Source organism: Phaenicophaeus curvirostris, chromosome 1 (genome assembly GCF_032191515.1).
Source record: "Phaenicophaeus curvirostris isolate KB17595 chromosome 1, BPBGC_Pcur_1.0, whole genome shotgun sequence".
Lineage (NCBI taxonomy): Eukaryota > Metazoa > Chordata > Aves > Cuculiformes > Cuculidae > Phaenicophaeus > Phaenicophaeus curvirostris.
The window spans coordinates 58,254,075-58,273,558 of NC_091392.1; the positions used below are offsets into that span (position 1 = coordinate 58,254,075).

Here is a 19,484-nt window from a genome sequence, read left to right on the forward strand (position 1 = left end):
TTTTCCCCTCAAATACCTGCAAATTTAAAACAAAATCAAATGAGCCCAGAGGTTCTTTATAGCTCCATCCCAGCTACCATATCACCATATCATAATGTCCCTCTCAAACACTGATGCTGCATCTTAAAACCAAGTATTTTTTTCATCCCCAACTAATCTTGCCAGAAAGCTGTTCCAAGCAAGGTAATGAGGAGAGGGTTATCTGTATGCCTCTCTTCCAGATCTTTTTCATTTAGTTAAAAAAGGCCATGAACATGAAATGCTTTAAATTTTTTAGAAAAGGAATGAAGACATTTACTACACGGTTTTCAAGGTCAGTGCCACTTTTTTGTAGGTTTTGATCTCGCAGATGTGTTTGTAGTTGAGAAAAAACAAAGCAAACTAGGTCCATTTTTTCTCTGTGTTTTTGCAACGTATTTTTAACAACCAACAAACAAGCAATAGCAACAGGGAAAGATACTCAAGTTTCAGAGCAGATGCAGAGAAAAATAATAGTTTATAGGAATTCAGCTGAAATTCTACTCTGAATTAGAAGAGTTAAGTGAGTAGCCACAAGTCACTCTGGATAAGTATAATAATATGACTTTTCTTTCTCTTTTTGTCCTTCTCGTAAGCAACAGCATCCACTAAAAGCCATGAGAAGCAAACCAGACAAATAGAAACAGAACTACAAAAGCACCAAGGCACAAAGAGGAGACAAGTTTTGCATGCAGAAGGCTTGTGCCTTAAAAATAGAACCAAAGCTCATCTCTGCCACACCTGTTACTTTAGAGTCCATCCTGAGTTGCGCCTTCCAGCAGCAAGTCAGGCGAGCTAGCCGAGAATACCAAGGGCAGGGCTGCAGCAACTCCAACATCTGGAGTACTGATGACTAGGCCAGTTACACCCGTGATGAGAAAGACAGATGTTTTGCAGAAAGTCAGCCACTGCCTCATATAAGGAGGTATGAAAGTGGACACTTTGGACATCATCTTTTCCTCAGTCTTTATCCTTTGCTAGCCAAGACAGATCCAAGAAAGCCAGGTATCTGGCTGCTAGAAATAATGATCTTCTTAGTCTTGGTTCCTCCTGAAGATCTCATCCTATCCGTACTGTCACAAGCCTTCCCCGAAAGCAACAGTCGCACCACTGGTTTTGCTGCAAGAAGAGCTGGAAGAGTAGATCTGCTTCTTATTGCTCTTAAGCTTTGATTCTACACATACTCTACAAATGTCTTCTGTAGATTCCAGAAGCTCCACAAATGAGAACACACGTTTTCATATAACCCACACAAAATCAAAACATTGCAACCAGAATACTAAAGCACACAAAAGAACGTATAGGAGACTGGGAAAAAAGTAGCCTTGGGATAAGCTTCCCCTTGTACACAAAAATTGCTGCAGGACTGCAAGGGTGAAGTAACAGAGACCTGCTTGGTATTCAGGCATTAGGTTTTTGGGATTGGTTTTTTTTTTTTGGCTGCTTTTCAGACTGTAGGTCAACAAAACCTCCTCCAAGCTAGTCACATGAGCTACTATGCAGGGTGGTCTCTTCCCACACCTACAGTTTCAGAGTTAGCCACAAAAAGGAAATAATAGACAGGAGCCAATCCTGATGGGTAAGAGGTTGCATAAAGACAAACAGCCTTGAATCAAATAGTGTAGGCTCTTATATAGTCATATCATGCGACAGAAGAGCAAGGAGGTAGAATAGCCCAGAATTTTATCAGGAAAATCCTGAACAAAATCCTGGGTGCATAAAGAAATCACAAGTCAAACATACCACTCTGCACATCATCTGTGCTGCACAGAAGGAAAATGTACACACAGAAACAAGCATTTGTTCAGGAAGGCTGGAACTCACTTCTGTTTTCCTTCTCCCCATTTCAGTAAATCCAAATCAGAACAGGAAAAAAACAAACCAAAACAAACAAACAAAAAAAAAAACCCAAAGCATTGCTTTTGTGAAACCGTGGTCATCAGAAACAACAGTTTCCTAACAAAAATCAGCAAAACCAAGTGGCGTCAATCACTCACTAGTTAAATGGCACCATGAAAAACTTGGGGATCAGACCACTGCCTATCCACATCTAAATCTGAGTCTTGGGTCCAGGACTGCTGTCCAAGGAACCACAGCACAGCTCCAGCTAAAGGGAGCTCTCAATTGGTTTCTATCCCAGCCTCCTGCCCAAGCAGGGTCAGCACCAAGCTCAGATCAGGTTACTCAGAGCTTTATCCAGTCCAGTCCTAAAACCTTCCAAGGAAGGAGCTGGTGCAGTTTCTCTGGGCAGCCTCCTCCAGGGCTCAGCTCTTCTTAGAGTGAAGTAATTTTTCTTTACCAGTCTGAATCTCTCTCACTCCAGCTGATGTCCATTTTCTCTCAACCTCCTGTCATGCAGTGGCATAAAGAGTCAGGTTCTTCTTCAACTCTTTTCAACAGACCTTTGCATCACAGCATCCAAACTTTGGAGAAGGAAAACTAAACGGGCTATTTAAAATCTGAGCAATTTACAGATGCTTTCCTCTCTTTGCAAGCCACCACATACTTAAAAGCATTTTGTCACAGTTGACAACCCTGCTTTCATCCAAAATCTGGGGCAGCACTCAACATCTTCAGTGCAGAACAAGAGTGAGTGACTTCGCTTCTCTCTATCAGAGATTAGCCCACATCACACGAGGGAGCACGTACCTTATCTCTGCAGGGAACCTCAACTCCAGCAACAGCTGGGGAGATGAGTGCTCCAGGGTGTCACCAAGCAGCCAGGGCTTGTCCTGGCAGAGCTGCAGGAGAGGAGCAAGTCCAGCATGTGCATCTCCAGGGAAGCCACTGAAATACATCAACAGTATTGCTCTTTGCCCCCAGTACGGCGAGAAGCCTCCACCAACACCAACTCTCTTCCCTCCTGCATCTCTGTTCAAGACACATCAGACTTCACAAAGAAGGAGGCCTGAAGCTCCCCAAGGCTCCTGCCTAAAGCTCCCTAAAATATTCAGACCAGCCTGGCCTCTATTTCTCACCCCATATGACTAACAGTTTGCATGAAAGGACAAAGCCAGCCCAGCCCCAGCGCGGCTGCAGGAGAATGTTTTTCCTTGGCAGGGAGGAAAGAGATGAAGTGGGTGTCACATTTTTCCATTAGATTTGTGCTTGTCACCACAGCAGAGCCTGATCACATACAGGAGATTGAAAGCCAGTTAGCAGCAGATGGCAAAACAAAAAAAAGTGAATAATTTCCAAGGCACACTGAAGGCACAGGGAGGTCACTGGCACTATTAAGCTACACATTCAGTTGGATGGCAGCTATGGAGACCACTCTAGTAATTCACGTCTATCCCATTTCACCAGCCTTTCCTTATTTTCTCCCATTGCCATCTCTGCTTCCCAATGTACCCTCATGAGAGAGAGCACTGCTTATGTGACAAAGCATTTATATCCTTCCAGCACATATTTCGCACTGATATAACTCAATTTGGTGACTTTTTTCTGCAGTCGCAAGCTATGTTTGACAGCTCAAAGACAGAGGGAATGACAATCCCAGCTATGAAGAGCTCAGCATCTCAGACTAGAGACAGAAGGAAGACACAATGCTCACTTCTGCTATGCCTTATTAAACCCCACCACTTTTGACCTCTCTTCTTTACTGCCTGTCACTCCCTTAAGTGAGATGAAAGGGTAACATATTTGCCAGTAAAAATGTGGCCCCATGACAAGCTTATTTTTCACACACTGTTTCTGTCACTTTGATACAAGTCAAGCAGTTTAGCATCCAAGACGGCCTCCACTTTTCACCAACACACAGCATCATGGAGGGATTGTGATATCATCAACTGGTTCCAAGAGCTCCTTTGAACTTCAGGTCTGTCCATTTCTCTGCTACATTTCCACACTCTTCTCAAAAAAAACCTTTTTCCTATTGATCTTTGAACAACTGCCTCCCTTTTTTCTTCCCAGTGACATCCACTGATATCAAACAAATACACACGTGCATACATCAGGATTACATCCAAGTACAACCCATAAAGCTACTCAGACTATTCCCACTGCACATTCCTTTAGCCCAAAATATAGTTCCATCACCCATTAATCAGTCAAATAATCCTACTGGCCCTCTCACATCAGCACCCATACCTGGCCTGCTACAGCGTAAGGAGCATCAGGGATCTGATACCCCTTGAAAGCTATTTGCTTGCAAGAAAGTAATTTTACAGCTGGATGAGCTCCCAGGCAGCTGCCACAACAGCCTGCGGTTACATTCAGGTGCAAAACTGCACTGTCAGGTCTTGTCACCCAGAAAAAGCATAGCCAAAGGGCATCCAGATTGTACTGATGTCTCACGTCCATGAATCAGAGAGAGATGAAGAAGGAGCAGTAGCTGAAACAAACGTGCCCTCCCTAAAGAAACAGACACAGAGCTCTACTGAGAAAGTGCTCCTTGGAGACCCACCCAAAACCCACGTATGTCCCTTGGAAAAATGAAAGCTGCTCTTGGGAGTTGGAGAAGTTTAAGTGAAGACCTCATAAGCTCAAGGTATGCAGCCAATACAGCCAGTGAAACAAGTGCCACTGAGCTGGGTCAGTCACCTATCTGACTGGCCATCAATAATTGCTAAAGTCTCAATCACAAAATGATACTTCTCTGAAAGGCAGAGAAGCAGCCCAAGACAGAGGAGAAAGATGATGGATGGTTAAACTAAGTCTTACAAAGTGACTGGAAAACATTTTTGGGGAATGCAGGGAAGAAGGAGCACAGAGAGCACTAAGGACAGCAGGGCCTAATTACTGATATTTGGATACAGCACAAAAAAGCTGCATCTATCTGCAGATGCAAAGCCAGCAAGATAACTTGTCTGGAGAGAAGAGGACTACTTTCAAAGGACCACCTCTTCACTTTCAAAGCAACAACCAGGTATTTTAGAGGTACCTTGGTAGCTAAGGCACCAAAGAAAAACAAGTCCATGGTGACACAGACACTATTTGTCACAGCTGGCATGAAGATGATCTGATCTCAGAGCATATAAGAAAAAGCATTGAGGGCAGGCTTGCAGAGGAGGAGAAATAGGGGGCAAATTAAATGATGCCACTGAAGTCAGTGCATCAGGGAGCAAGAGGGACGCAAAAAGAGCACATCAAACTGCATGTCCCCATCTGGGATCTGCAGCTAGTCAGATCAGCCTCCTCCATAGAGATAAATGATCCTGAAAAGTTAGGGTGTCTTAATAAAACACTGGTTGCACACACGCACACCTCCCATGACAGTGGAAAATTACTTAACCCCCCCACCCCCGCTACGAAAGACCCTAAAAATGAGACTCTTCACAGTGCAAACAAAGACCTGCAAAGACCACAAGTTCCCCCCATCCCTGTAGATAAGCTGAACAACTCCAGACACAGGAAAACCCTGTCTGGTATCGCCATGAATGAAATTCCTTTACTCCAGCTATCATGCACAACCTCCTCCACACTTAACAACCTTAACAACTGGCTTTCCAAAGTAAGGAAACATTTGCAGAGGACAGTGCAGATCAGTCATATCCATCACGGAAAAAAAAAAAAAGAAACCCAAAGATTTTTTACATTAATTTATATTTAAATTTACATTACATTTTGTACATTAAGCGTGAGTTCATTCTTATCTACCATGCTTCAAAGTCAGTCCCAGGACAGACTAAGCATTTTTTCAGCTCCTGCCCTCACTGCAGATCAAGCACCTCACTATACAGTTACAGCCAGTCCACATGAAACCAGCCAGCAACTCAATACCCTTATTTTTCTAATTTTAACTATCAGAAAATGGGAGGATAAAGTTTCAGAGTATCCCACTTGTGTTTATCTCAGCTCTTAGAGGAACCGTAGATCATTTTAGACCCTTTACTGGTACCTGAAAAGTCCCTTGGCAAACAGCAACGGTTTTCTTATTTAAAATTTGGGAAAACAAGGGGGCAAGATGGCTTTCATTACAAGGCACCAAATACAACTAGTTCTGCTGTTCAGTATTTGTGATCCTGATTTTAATATGGAAAATCGTTCTCAAAATTTAATACTACTGCTTTGTACACAGTCTGTATACAACTATTTAAAAATCTCATTTCCACATTTCCCCTCTTTACAAATCCTTGAAAGGACTGACTTTATTCCACTGAAAGGTAGTTGTCTAGTCCTCTGTATACAGCTATATGGAGAAGAAATAAGAGATTTCAGCCTTCTTGTTAATGGGCAACAGGCCAAACCCCACTTTCAAATAAATGAAGGACCTCCCTTCCCTCCCCCCCCGCAAAAAAAAATGCATCAAACTATATTGACACCAGATTTTACGGAGAAATACATGCAGCCACCACAAAATAAGACAGAGCCAGCTGCACATCAAGCAATGTTGTCCACTTAAATTAACTACTGCTGTACTCTGAAAACTAGAGGCAATCCCTGGCAGCTCGTTCACAGGCAGCATTTCTGCAGAAGTCATCAGAACACAGAGTAACAGCGACCACCATTTTTGTGGGAGAGGAAATGAGTCACAGCAAGCTCCTGCTGAGGCTCAGAGGCTTGTAACGGGCAATCTTTCTGAGGAATGAAGGATGGCTCAAAGTTTCCCCAGGTCATCTTAGATGACAATTACAACCCTGAGCTCCAGCATCACTGAACCTTCAGTGGTGGATGACTTTAGTTTTGCTCTTGCACTGAGATAGCAATTTTGTAGCTGAGGCTTAGGACGCCTCCTCTGCTCATGCCAACCTATGCTGCACCAATATTCCAGAGCGGAGCTCCCCACGGCATCACCAGTGACACAGCCGTAGGCTGCTGAGCTCAAACACAACTCAAGAGAATCACAGAATCATAGAATGGGTTGGTTTGCAAAGGACCTTAAAGATCATCCAGTTCCAACCCCCCTGTCATGGACAAGGACACCTTCCACTAGATCAGGTTGCTCAAGGCTTCATCCAACCTGGCCTTTAACACATCCAGGGTTTGGGCATCCAGGACTTCTCTGTTCCAGTGCCTCACCACCAATGTGATACTAGGGGCATTTCAATTTTTTCATATGAGCTTGAAATTCAATAGTCAAGCTCCTTAAAAACAAGCATTTGAAGTATCTTCCAGCGGACAAATCATCAAGAAACTCAGGACATGACATCTAGGAATTTAGTCCTAAATATTTAAGCCAGCTGTTCCCCCACATACCTGTAGGGCAGGTGAAGTTCTTGCCATGCCAAGATCAGTCATGCTTACTTTCAGCTCCATTTTGCTATCAACTGGAAGCAGCAGCCAGCAGCTTATGTCTTAAAATAACCATGAAAATGGGGGAAAAAAAGACTGCCTAGTCAAAATTGAATAAGAAGTTTTTAAATGTCAAAGGCTCATAAGAACCATTGGCCTTTCAGCTCCCATCCAAGAACAGGACAGGTAGTTAGCATTTCACAGCATGTTTGTCAACAGACTGCATCAGATCTGAAATTTGTAACTGAAGATGCCTTATGAGGAGCGGCTGAGAGAGCTGGGGTTGTTTAGCCTGGAGAAGAGGAGGCTGAGGGGAGACCTCATTGCTCTCTACAACTACCTGAAAGGAGGTTGTGGAGAGGAGGGTGCTGGCCTCTTCTCCCAAGTGACGGGGGACAGGACAAGAGGGAATGGCCTCAAGCTCCGCCAGGGGAGGTTCAGGCTGGACATTAGGAAAAATGTTTTCACAGAAAGGGTCATTGGGCACTGGAACAGGCTGCCCAGGGAGGTGGTTGATTCACCTTTCCTGGAGGTGTTTAAAGCACGGGTGGGCGAGGTGCTAAGGGGCATGGTTTAGTGTTGTTTAGGAATGGTTGGACTCAATGATCTGGTGGGTCTCTTCCAACCTGGTTATTCTGTGATTCTGTGATTCTAAAATTTGACAAAGCAGGTATCTGTCACCACAGCACACTGGTATTTTGTCTCCCTAAGCCAAGTGCTTGTTCTCTCTTCTGAATGTCCACACATATAATAACGTTCTACCACAGTGGCTGTAACATCAGTAGAACTTTCTGCCAAAACGCTCTAAAGCCAGTCTGCCAGAACTTCCCTAGAAAACACTTATCCAAGGTGGCAGCCTGCTGAAGGTCCGTGCAGGGGCTGACGCAAACAGCACAGCCCTGCTAACGCTTCACTGAAGGCTTCCTCCACTCTCTGCTTCCCTCTGAAGAAGCAGGGGCCTGCTGTATAAGACATACAACACTATTCCCTGCTCCACAGCCCATGTGACCACATCTGCCAGCAGAAGGGATCATAGAATCACAGAATGATTTGAGTTGGAGGAGACCTTAAAGATCACCTAATTCCAACTCCCTGCCATGGGCAGGGACTCCTCCCACTGGATCAGGCTGCCCAAGGCCCATCCAACCTGGCCTTGAACACCTCCAGGGATGGGGCATCCACAATTTCCCTGGACGACCTGTTCCAGTACCTCACTATCCTCATTATGAAGAACTTGCTCCTTGTGTTTCGTCTAAATCTGTTCCTCTCCAATTTATAGCCATTCCTCCTAGTCCTATGACTGCATGCCTTTATAATAAGTCCCTCCCCACCTTTCTTGTACGCCTCCTTCAGGGCTGTATGAGGTTGGAAGCATGTGTTACGTCTTATTAGAAATACTACTCGCAGGTGAGAAGCAGCAACCAAGAGGTGGCCGAGGGGGCCATGTGGAGCTGTATAAACAGGGCACTCGGCGTATGGCACAGGTACAAGATATTGCCTGTTTCCTATAAGCTCAAACTACGGACATCGCTCGGCTTTTGACGGCACAGCTCTCAGCTCAGCCCGGACCTGACGCCAGTCTCAGTTTGAGAAGAGGAGGCTGAGGAGAGACCTCATTGCTTTCTACAACTACCTGAAAGGAGGTTGTAGAGAGGAGGGAGCTGGCCTCTTCTCCCACATGACAAGGGACAGGATGAGAGGGAATGGCCTCAAGCTCACCAGGGGAGGTTTAGGCTGAACATTAGGAAAAAATTTTTCACGGAAAGGGTCACTGGGCACTGGAACAGGCTGCCCAGGGAGGTGGTTGAGTCACCTTCCCTGGAGGTGTTTAAGGGACAGGTGGATGAGGTGCTGAGGGACATGGTTTAGTGATTGATAGGAATGGTTGGACTTGATGATCCAGTGGATCTTTTCCAACCTGGTGATTCTGTGATTCTATACCTCACACAATGCCAGGGTATGGTATTACTGACACGCAGTCATAACAAGCTGAAGGGCATATAAAGATTACATATGCAGACACGTCATATACGCCACAAACACACAGCTGGGAAACCTTTCAGCCTTTTCTCAGATGGGGAATTAAGCCACTCTGGAAAAATAACCGCTACAAAGCTGTCTGACATCCAGGTGATTACTATAAACTGTGAAGCCTTTAATGAGTCACCTGAAGGACTGCTGCCGGCCAACACCTGAGCTGAGCTCCATGAGGTCCCCATTTTTCCCAGCACAGCCAATGACATCACCAGCAGTACCAGTGGAACAGCTCCTTCAGGCGCTAGTGAAGTCATCAGCTGCTAAAGAGAAATGCAAACCCCCAGGAGGCTGGATTTCTGCCCTGGTAATTAAGGCAGGCCAGAATAGTTTAAAACAGAGGTTGAGTATTTAAGTTTATGCATACATTCTCACTTGTCTAATAGCTTCACATCAACCAGACCCACAAACAGCCTTCATCATTGTAAAAAGGTTAAAATTTAACTTCAAATACACAAGAGGCAGCTGGCACAGAATTCTCATCCTGCCCACCTGCGCACACAGGTCCGACTGTCGAAGGACACCCAGATCCTTCTTCCTGCTTGTGAGTTCTTCCTTCAATCATCACCTTATCCCTCCTCCTGCTCACTAGTCCAGCTCCCACTCCTAGGGTTGCATGGCTACCCCAGGCACTTTTCCTAAGTCCAGTCAGAAGTTTTCCTGAATGCAGACTTGCACACCCAGCTATAGGACGTTTCAGGAGTGTGCCAAGACCAGAATATGCCACAGGACATGTGTTCCTCAGCTGTGAGAATGCCAGCACAGGTGGTGGGCACTCATGCAGCGCGTGACGGTCTGTTCATCACCTCGATCTTTTCAGAAGCACTCTGCAAGAAGTTTGCAGACACAGCACAACCAGCCGAGTCAAAACCAGTCCTCTCAGATGGAAAGTATAAGCCAGGAGAAGAACAGATGTTTTACCCAAGGAGTTGTGGGGAGGAGGTGGATGGTTGGTTGATCTGGGGTTTTATTAAATGATTGTTTAAAGCTTTGACTAGAAGTAAATCAAGAACTTGCATTTCATGACAGCAAGAACAATATTTTCCTACACACAGCAGGACAAATTTTGAAATGAAAGTCCAATCAGAGAAACATGTAGTGCTCCCTTCCACCCCCCTCCCATGATGATAATTTCAGATAACTTCTCATTTGCCTTTAAAGATCCTAATACTCCACTACACCTACTTTACCCACAGCATTTAATTGCTTTTATTTCTTTTTTTCACTGATAGCTTCCTTTGGAAGAATTCCAAAGACAATAAAAAGCGAAATTGATTTCACACTTTTTGTTTGGTTTTAAGGTAGTCTAAAGAAGTACTAAACTCCTAAAAAAAACAAGCAAACAAAAAATACACACAAACAAATCAATGGTAGAACATTACTCTCAAAGGGATTCACAAACCAAAGTTTTGCAGATCCAGCTATGCACTATTTCTTGCAAAACACACCTCACTGTAGCATTTGAAGCTTAAAATCCCCAACAAAATTTGAAAACAGGGGAAGGGAAAGCCACCACATTTTTATCTACCAAGCACCCAGGATGTTTTGTTTGTCAAGCTACATTTAAAATCAAGGCCCAAACTCCTTGAAAATGGTCAGAAAACGCACATATCCGTGGCGCTGCAGCCACGAGTTCTAACCCAAATACGAGATCTCCTTCAGGGTGCTAATTAAAAGAATATGAAAATCCTAAATAAGAAAAAAAAAGTTAACAGTGGTAACTTGACTCTCATCACAAGGTTCCAAACAAAGCAGGAAGAAGCATCCCAGCACAGCTATAAAATCTGAGCGGGAGCAATCTCTGAAGAGCGTCTCATTTCACTCACAATGTTGTTCTTAGTTTTGCTGGAGAAAAAAAAAAACACACAAGAAAACAGCTGTTCGAAGGAAGAGCTTTCCATTGTTAAGTGTTCCTGCTGTCTCTTTAAAAAAACAATCCATCATAACACACAGTGGGTTTTCCCCGGATCTACCAGAAGATACACATTGCGCAAGAAGCCCCAAGAATTTTCAAAGACAAAGAAGCCAAACAATGTTTAAAGATAGTCATGCATGCAGCGGGCTTGCTTCCTGCTGAAACGAGGCTTGGACCTTGTGACGGATACGATCCCGGATCAGTAAGGCCACCACATACTGCACACAACAAATAACATTTTCCTTGTTTGCCTTTCAAGACTAACACCAAGATCCCACCGCACCAGCGCGCTGCCTCTCTGCACGCTGCACTACAGGATCACCACTGCTGCCTCAAGAAGAGGTCGGTCTTTCTCTGTGGGTGACTCTGTTTGCACCTCACTCTCTCAGCTGCCAGGAAAACCTTGCAACCACCACATCCTGTGCTATCACTACGTCTCTCGGAGAAGTCCAGCTTTGTCTTTTCTGCATGTACTGCAAAGCACCTTTCCCCAGGCCCCTTGTCCCATGCCAGTCACCACCGCCACCTCACCCGGAGTGTCCATTCGAGCACATGCCGCTCAATAACCGTAACACATCGCGCTTTGCACAAACAGTGGCCGAGAAGAGCTTTGTGCACGCTGCCCCAAAGCAGCCCAGCTCACTTCCACTTAGGAGTTACACCTATGGAACTTTATAAAGTTGTATCTCCGTGCTTGCAAGAAGTCTCCAAGTTGTCGGGACACCACAGAGCAGAGATGCTGGGATGCATTTGCCTTGGGATTGTCCCAACTATGCATTCTGCACAAGCAACAGTAAGAGGAGTCCAGCCAAAAAAAGCCTAAACTTGATGTGCTGGCCCTGAAAGCCACTCAGCCAAGGATTTCATCAACATCTTTGAGAGACCTCTCATAGCATGCCTATGCGACAGTTAACTTTTCCAATATCATTGCTCTCTACAACTACCTGAAAGGATGTTGTGGAGAGGAGGGTACTGGCCTCCTCTCCCAAGTGACAGGGGACAGGACAAGAGGGAATGGCCTCAAGCTCCGCCAGGGGAGGTTTAGGCTGAACATTAGGAACAAGTTTTTCACAGAAAGGGTCATTGGGCAGTGGAACAGGCTGCCCAGGGAGGTGGTTGAGGCACCTTCCCTGGGGGCGTTTAAGGCACGGGTGGAAGAGGCGCAAAGGGGCATGGTTTAGTGTTTGATAGGAATGGTTGGACTCGATGATCCGGCGGGTCTTTTCCAATCTGGTGATTCTATGATTTCGATAAAGACCAGGCTCCAGGCACCGGGGCAGACAAACCCCTTGGTCCAGAGCGTCCATCCCAGGCAGCCCGGGGAGCGGGACGGTGCCGGGAGAGCCCGGACACGGCGGAGGAGCTCTCGGAGCCCCAGGCCCGGCCCAGCGCCCGCCCCTCCCACCGGGGGCGGCTCGTCCGCGCCCTCCCCCGCCCTCCCGGCGGCTGCCGGACCCCCCGCCGCTCCTCACCGTGTGGCACAGCAGCGTGTCGGGGTCGGCGGGCTCGCACAGCTCGCTCAGTTTGCGGTCCCAGTGGAGCAGCGGCGGCTGCTCCCCGCCGCCCTCGCACGCCTCCATGGCGGCCGCGCACCACGGGGACGCCCCCCGCCTGCTGCCGCCCTCCCCGCCGCTCGCTGCGGCTGCGGCTGCCGCGCTGCGCGCCGCGTCCCCGCCGCCACCGGGTCTGCGGCCGCCGGGGCGGGAGGGTCACCCCTCCGGCTGCGCGCCGCGGCCCCGCCCCCGCGGCCCCCGCCCGCCAATCAGCTCCGGCGAGGGCGGCTCGGCCCCCGCCTGACCACGCCCCCTCGCCCCAACCCGCCAATCAGCGTCCGGACTCCTCCTGCGCCCCGCCCCCGCCCCAGCTTGGCCACGCCCCTCAGGGCTCAGCGCACCAATCAGCGCCTCGGAGGGCGGGTCAGCCCCCCGCTCTGGCCACGCCCCCCTCGGCCCGGCCCGCCAATCACCGCTCGGCTCCGGCAGCCCCCCGCGCGTCAGCGCAGGGAGGGGGAGCCCCGCGCGCGGCCAATGGGGCGGCGGGGGCGGTGGGAGCCGCAGCCAACGCGGCAGCGACAAGACTGCGGCCCGCGGGCGCCGCCCCCGCCGCGTGGGCCCGGGCGGGGTCAGCCGCCCCTCGCTCCCTCGGCAGCGGCTCCTGCCCCCCCGGGGCTGGGGTCACCGCCCGTGCGAGGGGAGCCCTCCGGCTGTCACAACGGGAGCGTCCGGTTTGAAGGTGCCGGCTGCCTGGCCTTCTGATTTAAGGAAAAAACGAAGCACTGATACCGAAAATGCCGGCAAATAAACTCCTTAAGACTCGTGCTGGAGTTATAGAAAGCAAACACCCTTCATCAGGGCTGGGCAGCACGAGGGCATCTCCATCCATCGTGTGCAGCGAGACAAGAGCCGGTTACAGAACATGCGTCCCCCTTACACACATGTGGATAAATCTTTCCAAAAATCTTATGCGTATTCTATTACTTTCCAAGGTCTAATTTTAATGTTGTTATGAGCTTCTCAGCAATCAAACCTCTCGCCAATTTACTGCGGCTCCAGCTCTGCCTGACCTCGCGTTTGGGGTGGGGAGAGGCTGCAGACAGAGGTGATGGCAGCAGCCAGAGCTGCCCAGCACAGAGCACGCTGCACACGAGGCCTTGTCATCTCCAGAGAGCGAGCAGTGGCTGGGAAACCTGTCTGAAAGAAAACATGCTGTCAGGGGGACATTCTGTCTAACTTGCAAAAAATACAACTACTAGATGAAACTTAACTCTACTTTAGCCCAAATAAAATATATTCCACTTTTTGTAGTAGTAACTACTTCTTGTGTTAGCATGAAAAGTGGAAAGCATGAATTCAATAGGACCAAGCACACCTTACCTGTTTAAAGACGTGACAGAACACACCTTGTAAGTAACAGCTGCTTTAGGATAAAGTGCATTTTCAGACTCCATGTAGCTGTGACATTCACAGCATGGAATACTCTGGTACCATTCCCAGAGTGCTCATCAGTAAAAATAATCCCAGTTAATGTGAAGGTACAATATTTGAAGGCTTGTTTTCATCCAAGCAGGTCAACGCTAACATTTCACCGTTCTTTAAAAATGAAAGATGCCAAATCTTTATGATTCAAGAAACTGGGCATTCTTCAGTGCTTCATTTCAGCTCCTGGAACTCAATCAAAGCATTTTGCTCTGGGTCAGTTCAACATTAACTGGCATTTCCACGCTGCATTGCATGTGAATCATAACTGGATTTCCTGATAAGTTCTCTCTACTACAGGTCAGACCTCCCGTTTAGACTTCATCTCTTGTGACACACCACTTCAAGTCACTGAATGAGCAAACACTTGTATAGCATAAGTGATAGAGTCCTTGCTAGGGAGAGCCTAGGGAAGCCCTCTGAGAAAAACAAAGCCATAAGGACCTTCCATCAGGCATAATGCCAACAAAAAGAGGAAGAATAATGGTGACTTGGGTTTGTCCCTTTAAGATTTATTAATTGTTTTTGGTCTGACTAAAAAAAAATTATATAGTGTAAGAAAAGCAACATTGTTTGGTGAAGAATTTGAAGAGAAAATCCCTGACTGCCCCAACTAAAGATCTGCTGCAAAGATGAGTTATTTTAAGTCATTGTGAAACAAGTCAGTCCAGTATATGCCTGAGGGCATGGAAAACATCTAAAGCTAAGTAAAGCCAAATTACTAGCGCCTGAATTGCTGCCTAACACTTTGGCAAGGTGGAATGGCGATACAACCTTCTTGTGTTCTGGCACTGCCAGGCGCTGTTGTCAAAACAATTACATTGTGCCAGTCCTGAGATGCAGACTGTGAAGTCAGTAAGGGTCAGTTCCTTATCCAGAAACCTCCGCGTTTTCATTGTGTGTATTCTTACTTTCAAAGCTTTTGCAGCCTTGTGACAATCCATTTAACAAAAGGTTCTCCATCTCACTGTGGGCTGACATTAGATCCTTCTAAAATGTGACTATAGAATTTCTTCGGGCTGGGGCATTAAATTAATGTTTTTCCTATGTGAGAAGCATGTTTTCCTTGTAAGCCAACAAAATAAAAGCCACCTCAAAAGAAGAAGGTGCTGACTAGGTGACTACAACTTCATTTGCTGAACATGCTGAGGATGAGGGTCTCCAAAGGACTGGTATTCAACCAGGAGAACTGGGCTGAACTTTCTCCTTCTAACACACTTCTCAGGGAGAAACAGTTATTTAGGAAACCTTACGTAAAACACCCATGGGAAATCGCACACGCCGGGTAAACAGCGCTCTGCTTTTCCCAAGGATTACCACTCTTCCTGTATCATGTAAAGTTGTGTCCCGCTCCCCTCTGCACTTCTCCAGCGGCTCTCTTGTAATGTTGGTGCTGAGGCACAGCTGCCGCTGTGGTAGACAGTGCTGCTGAGTATTCATAAGCATCTTGTCCCATTTCTGGAGCTATTCGCTAATACAAAACACGCTATTGGTAACTAGTGACTAGGCAGCGGTAACTGGGCATCCTGCCCAGTTCCTGCCATCTTTTTAATGTTCAAAGCTACATCTCATTGTGGAGCTTCAATGTTCCTATAACAATTACCTGAGACTTTGTAAAGAAATATGACCCATTCATCCTGTATGGCAGCAACTAACAGCAAGTAGACCACACTGAAGTTTGTGTGCTGCAGCACCAGCTTTTCTTGGGAAAAAGAGATCAGTATCAGTGAGTTTCTGCTAGAACACTGGCAGCACGTGCAGGGCACCAAGAAGGAAGAGACAAAAGTGGAAGAAATTAATCCTTTCCACAGAATATTAATTATTTATTTAGCGTCCTGATAACAACACATTGGAGAGCAGTCTCATGTGTCACGCACCGCTGCTCACAAACAGACACTGCACCAAAAGTCAGGCACAATGGAAAGCACCATAAAACCAGCAAGAACACTATATAGACACAACTGTTCTCCTAGCTCTTCCCCATATTGCTTGCAGAATTTTAAATTGTAGATTGCAATAGTTACTAGCACGCTGAGAATCAAGGCTGGTTTTCAATGTTTCATCAGTTTTAGTATTATTTTTAAACTCCAACTCATCTAATTCTGAGAACATTTTGATTTCTCCTTTTTTATAAGACCATTTCCTCATCACAGACTTCTGAACTGTGTTTTAACTCTCTCTGCAGCACAGAAAGACGGTAACAAACAACAACCGGCAACAAAGATAAAGAGGTGGGAGTTTATTGTGTGCAGAGATAGGGCTGAGGAGAGCTCAGATTTCTTTTACTGAGCTTTCTGTCACCTTTCTTCAAGGAGCAGAAAAACCACGCAGCAAGAACACATGAAAAAAACACATAGAAAACCAAACTAGCTAAGAAAGAGGAGGCTGTTGCAGTAAAGCTCCAAACAACCACCACTTAACTTTAAATATCAAAGAAAAAAAGCTAGCAATAATGCACACTTAATAAGTCACAGAAAGACGGCAAAGGAAAGGTGCTCTTTTCCTTGCAGATCCGGTTTACAGAAGGCACGACTCCCATAACCACATCATTACTTAGTTCTTGATCAGGTCAGTTGCACAAAAGGCTCATTAAATATTTACAGGTGAAATTTTTCTGACTTGTGACGAACAGGATCAAGATAACCATCAATTTATACAGCCATCCTGTTCAAATAAATTTGAAAAGTCAACCAGGAAGAAAAGAACAAATAGCAACAGAGCCTGCAGGATTACAATTGCTAGGTTTTTGAACCAGCTACAAATGAAAAATCTCATCCATTGAAAGCCAAAGAAAATGGCCATAGTTAGAGTAGGTTTCTTCAACAAACTTAGCTTATCTGAAAGAGTACATGGCACTAACTTCAGGACTAAGAGCACAAAGGCCAACCAAGTGATCAATTTCTAATCACGGTAGTTGCTGGAGATTGTTCTGAAATGGCAAAGTACGGTAAAATAAGCTGATTTTTCATCTGGGACATAAAGCAACAAGCACAAGAAAGAAATCTGAAACCCTCTAACACACATTTCCTGTAGGAGGATGTCTTTGTAGAAATCTTATGACAGTTGATTCCTTTGTGTCATGTACAAACACATTACGTGCACTGCTCAGTACCTGGTGATGCACTAACAAAGCAAATTTCTTGTGTGAATGAGATCTAAATCACACTGCTGTCCGGAGAAGCTCACCATCGCCAAGATAAAACAGCCACCAAGTCTTAGTTTCTATGTACAGACATGCTCTGCTACTTGGCAAAAAGGCTTTGACCACAGAAATTTCAGAGTTAAAAATAGATATGGTTGAGGATAGTGAAGTTTTCTTCCCACAATCCTGGCATTATATTCCTTTTCTGACATGAATACTTGTGAAAGAAGTGGGATCGCCAGTGCTGGAGACAGCCTACTACTAAAACCACATAATTGGTACACTGACAGAAACACAAGTTCCCTTTAGCAGAATATTCCCACCTCCTGTACCCAGAGACTTCTCAAAGCATGAATTCATCTTGCTTGCCTTTGCAGTTCATGGCTTCTCCTCACAGGCTTTTGCCAGCCTTCCACAGACATTGCTGGTCTTCACAGCAGAGCTGGGACAGGGCTCAAACATCTACCCGCTTCATGCAGGGCACCATGCAGGCACCAGGATGCAAGTCGTCTGGTTAGATTAGAGCCCAAACCAGGGACCTGCTGCTAAAACGCTGCAGTAATTCTGTACTAGTCCAAGCCATCGGTCATTCTTAATCCATCCCGTTACTCTGTCTGCAGAAATTATAAGTAATGAAACAGAAGCAAGAGAATATGCTTCGGGCAAAGAAATCAAGTCCCACTTCACTGAAATAGCCCTCTCATTACCTACCACATTATGTGGGGTTGCAGGCAATTGTTGTGTCTGTTCCCTAATACAGGTCACACTTTAAAGTTGGAAATGTCCTTTGCTGAGTGACACAGGCACAATGCCCATAGTGTCTTCTTCAAACCAGAGCACTGCACCCACAGAAACAAGCACAGGGGAAAACGGTTTCCTACTCCTTACACTAGACTTGCAGAAATAACCAAGTGGCATTGAGATCTGTTGCAGACCAGAATAGCTCTTACTGCTGTTAAGTGCTCCAAATACTTGGTTAAACTCCTGTCATTTTAAAAAGAAATCATCTCTGTTTTTTATCCCTTCCATCTATTTCCATAAATGCATAAAATAAACGCTTTGTTAACGTCAAACACTTCTAAATGTCCCTGTTGATGCAAGCCATCAGGGTTTGCTTAATCCAGTTTACACAAGAGGCTGAGACAGACAAGGAAAAGCTGAATGCCACTTACCAAGGGACAGTGCAGAAAAATACTCTGCCTAGTTCTAAAAAAGGTATCACTTTACTCAGCAGGCACCACTTCTGTTCATCAACATTTTCACACAAAACAAGTACCTGGCCATAAAAAACCCAACTCAGATGCTATAGGAATGCTGATTTCACACCTGATTCTTTCTCATAACCAAAATTATTCAGCTATAAATTAACTTTGCCCCATGCCAGCAGTGCAGATGTAAGAGGTGAGGGCATAGCATGCCTTTCACATTGGTTATTTTTGCTGTAGCCATGTCTGTTGCTAATGCAGGATCATTTGTGAAAAACCTACCCTGACGCAAAATTGTGATTAACACTCAAGACACTGCACCGCTTTCAAAACAGTGTGTTCTCAAAGTTGGTATGCATTCACCTGTTTGTAGCAGGTCAATCTTTAAAAGCGTACTAGTGACTTTAAATAGGACAACTGGAAAAGCAAGAGAAGTTGAAGTTCTTGAGCAGATATTTTTCTTTGTTGGTACCTAATCCTATACCCTGGGCTAGCTCAGTTCTCTCACCATCCTGAGCCAGGGGTAGAGATTAGCACAAGCCATTCAGCTGTCACTGAGAGGAAATCCAGTTCTGGCTGCTCCACGTGCAGTGGTGGAAGGAATCATTGCTGCCACTTGAACTGAGTTCTGAGTAGAAAGCCAGTTCCCAAAGTCCAAGGTAGACACTGTCATAAGCTGAATCTTAAGCACCACCACCACAGCAGAGCTCGAAAAAAAGGAGGTAACCACTGAGCGAACAGGCTTAGCACGTTCACCTAAGGACTCCTAGATATGAAGAAAGCTTAAGACAAACCCCAGCCTTCTACTAACAGGAAAAATTTGCGTGGACAACACACAAACTGTTTTGGATCACTGCTATGGAAGTGCACCATCACAACTTCTCCCAGCAGTACAACAGGCTCTGACTGAACAAGAAGTAGTTAAAGGAATTAAAGTCAGAACTTCCTGTTTAAAAAGATACCACAATCTCCTGTGGATAACAACCCATTTAAGTAGTTAAGCATTTCCAGTATATCTAACA

At 45.8% G+C, this 19,484-nt stretch overlaps 1 protein-coding gene across 1 annotated transcript in view; it reads right to left on the minus strand.

Moving 5' to 3' along the window:
- The window catches only part of CREB3L2 (cAMP responsive element binding protein 3 like 2), a 77,758-nt gene extending 65,000 nt beyond the window's left edge, over positions 1-12,758 (minus strand). Inside the window, exon 1 of the mRNA XM_069858736.1 lies at positions 12,613-12,758. Coding sequence (XP_069714837.1) covers positions 12,613-12,720 — 108 coding nt within the window. The 5' untranslated portion in view covers positions 12,721-12,758. The remainder of the gene's footprint in view (positions 1-12,612) is intronic.
- Between the last annotated feature and the right edge of the window lie 6,726 nt (positions 12,759-19,484).